This window comes from Otolemur garnettii, unplaced genomic scaffold (genome assembly GCF_000181295.1).
Source record: "Otolemur garnettii isolate 467f Iridium unplaced genomic scaffold, OtoGar3 scaffold00082, whole genome shotgun sequence".
NCBI classification, from domain to species: Eukaryota; Metazoa; Chordata; class Mammalia; order Primates; family Galagidae; genus Otolemur; species Otolemur garnettii.
This window is the reverse complement of record NW_003852477.1, coordinates 5887179-5896361: the sequence shown is the minus strand read 5'-3', so window position 1 is coordinate 5896361 and position 9183 is coordinate 5887179. Positions and strand designations below refer to the sequence as shown.

Sequence of the window (9183 nt, the reverse complement as noted above, 5' to 3'; positions counted from 1 at the left end):
AAAAAAAAAAAAAAAAGCTGGGCACTGTGTCGGGCACCTGTAGTCCCAGAAGCTTGGGAGGGCAAGGCAAGAGGATCACTTGAACCCAAGAGTTTGAGGTTGCTGTGAGCTAAGATGTCGCAGCACTCTAGCATAGGCAACCAAGTCAGATTCTGTCTTAAATAAACAAAAAACAAACAAACATAGCCTTCCCTGACTCTACCCAAATGAGATCCAAGGAATGCTCAGCTTAGAGTCTTTGCTTACACTTGTTTCTAATCACATGCCTACTACTTTTCTTTCCCCTTCAAAATCCTGCCCTATTTTCCACTGTTTAATCCACGCTATCTGCTTCATGAAGCATCTCCTACCAGTTCCAGTCCACAAGGGTCGGACTTTTTATCCTATGATCTCCTTTTTACAACGCCTACTTGGCTCACTTGGGACAGGATCAAATGCCTAAGGACAGACCTCATATATATGTATCTTACTAGTTTACCCCTTCTTACATGAATTTATATATAGGCGAGGGACTGACTCTCTACCATCTAAACAGCAAGCTCTTTGAAAGGAGTTACAATGTACTGTATCTCTCTGGTCTCCAACAGAGCCTTGCCCATGACATGTGCTTGACAAAACTTGCTTAATTCATGAATGACTGGAGAACAAAGGAAGGAACAGACAGACTGTCAACAGGAAGGACAGATGGCAGGGTAGTGAGAGATTCTAACAGGGAAGGAGATGGGCAGAAATGAAGGAAAGGAGATTTAGACGCGAGAAGGGAGGCATGGTATGATGCCAGAGCTGGGGAGATGAGTACCAAAATGCCCACTGGGAAAGGGATGTGGCCCTGGACCATGAGGAGGCTCCAAGTGGGCTCCAGGGACTGAGCCTCCACTAAGCAGTGAGGTAGGAGGGGATTCCTTTGTTGCACCCAAAGCTGCCATCTCCTCCAAACGCATTTCCTGTTGCTGTGCTGGAGTTGTAACCTAGAGACAAGGAAACAAAATTGGTTACAAAAGAATTTTCTTAAAAGTATTGACCTCAAAACCTCTAAGTCATTGTCCCCCAGAACAAAAGCCAAACAAGCCAAACAAAAGAACAGCCATGGTGTCCTTCCCGCCCTACCAGTACAGGGGGAAAAGTACGTCAAATCAGAATCTAAGGCTGCTAGCTGGGCATTGTGGCCGGCACCTGTGGTCCCAGCTGTTCGGGAGGCTGAGGCAAGAGAATCGCCTAAGCCCAAGAGTTGGTGGTTTGCTGTGAGCTGTGACGCCATGACACTCTACCAAGGGCAACAAAGTGACACTCTGTCTCTAAAAACAAACAAATAATAATAATCTAAGGCTACAATCCTACTTGTCATTCTTCTGTCAACCTGTTGGTGGGAGTCTGAAGCCTAGATTCTAAAACCATTTCCACTGTGTCAGGACTTTAGACATAAATTTCCTTATAAAGAACCATCCAGAATAGGGAACCAGGAGGGTAATTCCAGAATAGGGAACACGGAGTATAATTCAGTACCTTAACCTACAGAAAGGAACAATCAGGCTTGGTGCCTGTAGCACAGTGGTTACAGCACCGGCCACACACACCAAGGCTGGCAGGTTCGAACCCAACCTGAGCCAGCTAAACAACAATGACAACTGCAACAAAAGAACAGCTGGGCATTTCAGTGGGCACTGAAGTCCCAGCTACTTGGGAGGCTCAGGCAAGAGAATCGTTTACGCCAAAGAGTTTGAGGTTCCTGTGAGATGTGATGCCATGGCACTCTACCAAGGGCGACACAGTGACAGTCTGTCTCAAAAAAAAAAAAAAAAAGAAAAGAAAAGAAAAAAATCAGAAGTATAAAGGAAATAAAAAATTATAGGTATGTGTATCTATGTGTACTATGCACAAATAATGCTACTGAAGCTGATAGGTGAAGTGATACTCCAGCACAGTGGCTGATAAACCTTAAGATAACTTTTCTGATTTCCCTCAGCAAATATGTGTTCTCTTCAGAGAAGTGTCCCTTGATCAAACTAACAAAGCAGGGATAGTCACTCTCACATTAATTGATTAGACTTTCTATACAGCATTCACTGATCTTTAAATTATTTATGTCTTTATTGTCTGTTTTTACCCACTGAAATATACGTTTTTGGAAAGTAAGAACTTTGCCTTGATCACTTGCTCCAAAATAGTATTTGGTCCAAAATTGATACACAATTGAAATTTGCTGATTGACTTCTTAACATTTTGCTAAGAGATTTTAGTGTTATCTACAAACTGTTTTCAGTATGTACTACCTCTCCCCAATAATTTATATTTAACAAATCGAATAAGATCAGACAACATTCTTTAGAGATCTTGAGAATACCTCAGAGCATAGACATTGTCTTTCTAACCCTTGTCTGTTATCAAACCAGTGCCTCATAATCCCATAGTTACTATGTTTACCAGTATTTGGAGCAGAAAACTTAGGTGTAAGTAACTTTTCCTTCAATAAGCAATACTGGATTTGCCCATCTACTGTCTTTAATATGTATCTCATCAGCATAGTGGTGGGAGGCTCCCTGGGGTCTGTTGTTCTCAAACTCACCACTTAACAGTTCTCATACTGGGCAGCCATAAAGTTCATTCATGTGCAATTTAAATAGCTGTAAGAACTCGTAGTCATAGCTCTCTAATGCAAGAGCTGTGGGTATTAGCAGAAGATAGCAGTTAACTGCACTGTGGTAATACAACTTAGTAATTCACTGACAAATAAATCCTGGTATAGTTCTTATTCACCATTTAGGACTCAAACGTATAGATTCTTTTCTTAAAGGCATGAAAACCTCACTCTAACTCTTACACTAGAGAAAAGCTAGTGGCTTAGAATGTAGGAAGCTGGCCTGGTCCTCACACTTGGGGGTTAAAAGCAATAACCACATTTGAGCTAAATCTTGTGGATAAGGGAATGCTTACTAGATATGTTATCTTGAACAAGCTAATTAATCTGTGTTCATTTTACTGCAGTGCTTATTTTGTAAGCCTGGTAGGAGTTGAAATAAGATACAGGACATAAGAGCATTTTGCAAATTGTATAATTCTGCAGCCCTCCAGGGATCACCCTACACCCCTTTCCTAGCCCAAACAGGCACACATGCACATGCTCTTCCTGCAGTGATAGAAAAGCTTAGTTCCAAACAAGCAGAATGACTCTGATTTGCCCTGATCCACCTTAATCTCCTCCTGGCAAAATGCCAAGGAAAAGCTTGTTTAGCAATTCTATGAACATCTTCTGAACCCCTGCTAGGAAAGGCAAGCTTGCCCTCCTGTCCTCATGCCAGAAAACTTTTTTTTGAGAGAGTTTCACTTTGTCCTTCTGCCCTCAGTAGAGTACTGTGATGTCACAGCTCACAGCAACCTCCAACTCCTGGGCTTAGGCAATTCTCTTGCCTCAGCCTCCAGAATCCCTGGGTCTACAGGCACCCAACACAATGCCCGGCTATTTTTCTTGCAGTTTGGCTGGGGCCGGGTTTGAACTTGCCACCCTCGGTATATGGGGCTGCCCATCATGCCAGAAAATTTAACACTGACAACAATGGTAGAGCAAGAAACAGAGTCCAAAGACCCACTCCTAGGCTGGAGCCATTAGTGTTCAACTGCCTTCCTTGTCAACTGTTAGTCATTCCCTTGTCACTCTCTTGGATGTGACTTGACAGCACTTCTTTCTGAGGCTACAGGGAGGGAGCATTCACTTCTGCTTAAACAAAGGATAAATAAATAGGGAAATTTTCCTTACATCATCTTTGTTAAATGGCACTCTAAATGTCATCAGGGCAGCGCCTGTGACTCAGTGAATAGGGCGCTGGCCCCATATACATACAGAGGGTGACAGGTTAGAACCCAGCCCTGGCCAAACTGCAACAACAAAAAAATAGATGGGTGTTGTGGCAGGCACCTATAGTACCAGCTACTTGGGAAGCAGAGGCAAAAGAATCGCCTAAGCCCAGGAGTTGGAGGTTGCTGTGAGCTGTGACATCACAGCACTCTATCAAGGGCGATAAAGTGAGACTGTCTCTAAAAAAAATAAAAATAAAAAATAAATATGTCATCAGCTACTTGTCATTGCCACGGCTGGCCCAGCTGCTCTCTGGACCCTCATGATGGTTGACTTGTTCATGTGAGTTTACTTTTTACCCACAGAAAATGATGAATGATGACGGATTTGTTAATGACAAACATGCACTAGATGGTCTTCTTGGAAAAATGTCTAGCCCTAGACATTCAACTGAAATTTTCATCAACTGAAACGGATTCCCTAGTGACAGATACTTAATCAGTCTTTAGTAAGAGCTTAATAAAATAATATACTGGATATTTGAGAATTTATTTTTTTTAAACAGAGTCTCAAGCTGTTGTCCTGAGTAGAATGCCACGGTGTCATCATAGCTCACAGCCAACTCCAACTCTTGGGCTCAAGTGATCAACCCTCTTGCCTCAGTTTTTTCTATTTTTTTTAGTAGAGACAAGGTCTTGCTTTTTGCTCAGGCTGGTCTTGAACTCGTGAGCTCAAGTAATCCACCCACCTTGGCCTCTCAGAGTGCTAGGATTGCAGGCATGAGCCACCACGCCCAGACTGAAAAATTTTATATACTAGTTTTTTCTCAAAAAGTGCAAACAGGCTCAGCACCTGTAGCACAGTGGTTACGGGGCCAGCCACATACACCGAGGATGGCGGCTTTGAACCCAGCCAGGGCCAGCTAAAACGACAATGACAACTTGCAACAAAAAATAGCCGGGTGTAGGGCCGGCCCCATATACCAAGGGTGGAGGGTTCAAACCCAGCCCCAGCCAAACTGCAACAAAAAAATAGCTGGGCGTTATCGTGGGCACCTGTAGTCCCAGCTACTTAGGAGGCTGAGGCAAGAGAACTGCTTAAGCCCAAGAGCTGGAGGTTGCTGTGAGCTGAGACACCATCACACTAGACCTAGGGCAACAAAAGTGAGACTCTGCTTCTAAATAAAAAATATTTTTAAAAATAGCCAGGTGTAGTGGTGGGCATCTGTAGTCCCAGCTACTTGGGAGAATGAGGGAAGAGAATTGCTTAAGCCCAAGAGTATGAGGTTCCTGTGAGCTGTGATGCCATGGCACTCTACCAAGGGCAACAAAGTGAGACTTTGTCTCAAAAAAAAGTGCAAACAGGTAACACAGAGGGAACTCTAATGTACTGTGCTCAGGTTACACAGGAACAAGTTGAGACTCAATAGGAGTAGCTAATTTATTCATGGTATAAAGATCTTTCGAAATGTCAACTTGGTACTAATCAAACATCAAGGTGTTTCTGTGAAGTACTTTGTAGATGTGCTTAGAGTCCTTAATCAGTTGACTTTAAGTAAGGCAGATTATCCTAGACAGCAGATGGATCAATCAGCCTAACTCAATCAGCTGTAAGGCCAAGCAGAGCTGAAGGTTCCGTGAAGAAATTTCAACTGTGCACTGTTGCAGCTTCATCTGTGCCAGAGTTCCGCCCTGCTTTATGGATTTCAGACTTGCCTACCCAGCCCCACAATCACATAAACCACTTTCTAGTAATAAACCTCTTCACATGTACATAGATACACACCCTCCTCTCCTACTGGTTCTGCTTCTCAGGCTGAACCCAACTGAAATATACACTGACAGAGCTCTTTAGCAATGTGGGCCTAGCAGCCAGACATTCTAGTATATCATACTGACAATTTTTTCCAATGTTTCATCTAGTTTACGTTATCTTGGCTTTAAATTGGAGAGAATCTCAGAAAACAGGGAAAAATCAAAATTAGAATTAAATAGGCAAAAATGCCCCAGTTTGGTTTGGAGAGTTAGCAAAAGGTACAAACTGTTACAAGACCCAAAAATGTCATCTCCCATAAGGAACCTATGAGGCAGGAAGGAGAGAATTGATTCTGAGAAGTCTAAGGAAGAGAGCAATGAGAACATGACGGTAATGTTATCAGCATAACCAAAGGTCCACCTCCCTCAACCTCTTGTTCTAACCAGCATGAAGTTCCTCTGTCTGAGAGGAGTGTTATGTGATTTTCAGGCTGAAGCTAAAACACAGTATTTCACAGTGATTTGCAGAACTTAGCTAAGATTTGCATTTTTGTTTATGGCTTAGAGCACAAAACCATTTCCCCTCTATCCATGGAACAAATTCAGAAATCCTAAGGGTAAACCAGTCTAGAGCCTGAGGAATGGAGAATGCCTATTTTCAGGCTAACCCAAGCACTACAGAATGGTTCCAGATGCCATGCTAGACAGTGGCTCACCTCTCCTGATCCATTGAGGTGTCTCTGGAAATCCTCCACCACAGCCACAGCCTCCTCACCACTCTCAGGGTGATGGAGCTGTACCCAGGTCCGGAGCTCCGTGGGTAGGATGCTCAGAAACTGCTCTAACACCAGCAGCTCCAGGATCTGCTCCTTGGTGTGTACCTCTGGCATCAGCCACCAGCGGCAGAGCTCCCGGAGGCGGCTCAGAGCTTCCTGTGGCCCAGACATCTCGTGGTAACATAACTGCCTAAAGTGCAGGCGGAAGATTTCACAGACAGGAGGGTGGTTCTTTTGGAGACTGCAGCCCTGTCCCCACGTCTGGCTCTCTGGCTCCTGCTTCACATTCAGGCGTCCCTCCTGCTTCTGGAAAATAGCACTCCTGGGGACAAGGCCTAAAGTTCCCCTGCCTCCAGTGGTCATTGTGACCCCAAATAGAAGCTTGTTCCAGCTGTAGTTGGTCTGCTTAAAATGATGGTCTGTAGTTCAGGACTTAGAAGCTGTTTTGCAGGGTTGGGGAAAAGGGTGATGGGAGAAATAAAAGAGAAATCAGAATCTCCAAAGTATTCAGCTCCAGGCTGATGACAGATTCTCCAATGAGTTAAAAAGGAAAACTCCCGGGAAAGAAGTACACAATCTAAGCATCTCTTCAAGTGACTTCCCTTCTTAAAAATTTCAGTGGCTCCTATCTCCTACAGGATAAAACCTAAATGTCTATGGACCTCTGATTTAATCCAAATTTCACAGATCAAATCTTTTTAATACAGTAAGTTTAGATTTACTGTAGTAAGTAAAAAGGCAACACTCAGGGATCCAGGAGGCCACAGGTATCCCATCCCTGGTCTATCCCTAGCATTCATAGTCCTTCACATTTTAGCCTAAGATCGCTGATCTAGCCACGTCCCCTACACTCTTCGCAAGTACTCAGGTTAGAAAGACAGCAATGGTCTCCAATGTGGGAAATGCAAAATATTCCAAAGAAAATACCAAGTTGTTATTTAATGCCCATTTAATATGTTTTATGATGTGCATTAGTATTTTTATAGTAGTACACATCTTTACGTTGCAAATAAGTTTACCTAGGGAGTGCATAATCAAAACTCTTTTACTGATAAAGCTGCACAATAAAATTTGGAACTAAAGTTCTAAAGATGTAGCCAGAAACCACATAATACTATTTCCCTGTTTGGCCTTTTTTTTTTCCTTCCGTTCCATTTTTGACAAACTCATCTCTCAAGACCCAGAATAAATGCCATTTTCTCTTGAAGGCTTTCCTGATTGCTCCAGGAAGAAACTCGGTAGCTTTTCTTTGCGTACCACTCACTATTTTAACTCTTTCATGTAAAATTCACCACTCTCACCCTCCAAACTGCTGAACAGCTACTAAAGGAAAAGGAAGCAGATGGAGTCAGAAAATATAAGATCTTTTTCTACTCAAGGCACCTCCTGTAGAAAGCCTTCTTGAGCTCTGGAGGCTTAAGTTTGTTATCACCTCAGTCTGAATTTCGTGCTAGAGCACTTCTCAACACTAATTATTTGTGGTTTAAACGACTGTCTTCCCCCACTTTCTCAGAGGACTCAAAGGGCAGGGATGACTTCCATTCATCTTTTTACACATGTGCATACATGACACACAGAAGCACATTGTAAAATAAATGAATGTGATTCACTCAGCTGATATTTAAGGGGGGGGGACTTTGAAAATGAGCACCCTTGGCTAAGCGCCTGTGGCTCAAGTGGCTAAGGCGCCAGCCACATACACCTAAGGTGGAGGGTTCGAATCCAGCCCCGACCTGCCAAAACAACAATGACGGCTGCAACCAAAAAATAGCTGGGCGTTGTGGCGGGCGCCTGTGGTCCCAGCTACTTGGGAAGCTGAGGCAGGAGACTCGCTTGAGCCCAGGAGTTGAAGGTTGCTGTAGGGACAGCTTGAGGCTCTGTCTAAAAAAAAAAGGAGCACCTTAGTATAACAAGGGCGTCCGTGCTGTGCTTCCAATTCACCATGCATCCCAAATTCCTGGATAAGCTATTTTTCTCTGAACCTCAATTTCTTTAAAAAGACAATGACGGACTTCAAAATAATCTTTAGTCTCTGCTCTAAAACCTCATACAATTAAGGAGTTCAGGCTATTTTCCTACTTTCCTTACTGTTCCGAATGACCAGCAGCTCCAAATCACATTTAGTGTTTGAAATTCTGAGTGTGGAGATGACCCATTCCTAAAGGTTTGCATCATCACCTAGTACAAGGCCGGGAAAACGACTATCTACCTTTCGTGTAAAACCAGGATTCTGCGGCGCCGCTCACCTGGCCACGTCTGCCCCGTTCCTCGCTGTATTCGCAGGTGCCCGACTCCGTGCTAAGCACGGCTGGTCATAGGAATGCGACAAAGAAGCGGCCCCACATGCGGCGGCTTCTGAGCGTCACCGGGACCGCGCCGCCCGCCGCAGGGCAAAGCGCGGTCCCGCCGGGAGTCGGCCCCGCCGCGACCCTGTCCCTGGCCGCGCTTCCTTCCCTGTCCCGGTCCCCCTCGCGGCTATCACTCAGGAACGACACCAGATACCTCTACCACCGGCCGAAGCGAAAACAATGGCCGAGCCGGAAGCGAGAGAGGCCTCAGCTTCCGGCTCCTCCAGGCTCCCGGAAGTGTCTGTTGTGGGGGTGCGCCCGCGCGTCCCCGCGCCCCGAAAAGCTGGTTGGACCCTCTGCCGGCAGTTCCCGGCCACCAGCGACCGAAACCAGAGCCCGGCCTCACACAAAGCCCCAGGCCGCGCGCATCCTCCCCTTAGACCAAAGGTGGACAACCTAGACTCACCCCAGCGCTTCCCCTCCCCCTCCAAGTGAACTTGGGAAAGACATCCAGCCTCTAAACCTGTTCTCGTGTCTGAAAAATGCGGAGCATAGCTCTTACCCACTTTCGAGCG

General features: G+C 44.9%; 1 protein-coding gene across 1 annotated transcript in view; it reads right to left on the bottom strand.

The window, feature by feature from the left end:
- Positions 1–8924, bottom strand: part of LOC105887409 (zinc finger protein with KRAB and SCAN domains 7-like) — a 17368-nt gene extending 8444 nt beyond the window's left edge. The window contains exons 1-3 of the mRNA XM_023515921.1: positions 8567–8924; positions 6261–6760; positions 753–968 (exon numbers count right to left, since the gene is read on the bottom strand). Of these exons, the coding sequence (XP_023371689.1) occupies positions 753–968; positions 6261–6683 (639 nt within the window). The 5' untranslated portion in view covers positions 6684–6760; positions 8567–8924. The remainder of the gene's footprint in view (positions 1–752; positions 969–6260; positions 6761–8566) is intronic.
- Positions 8925–9183: the final 259 nt, after the last annotated feature.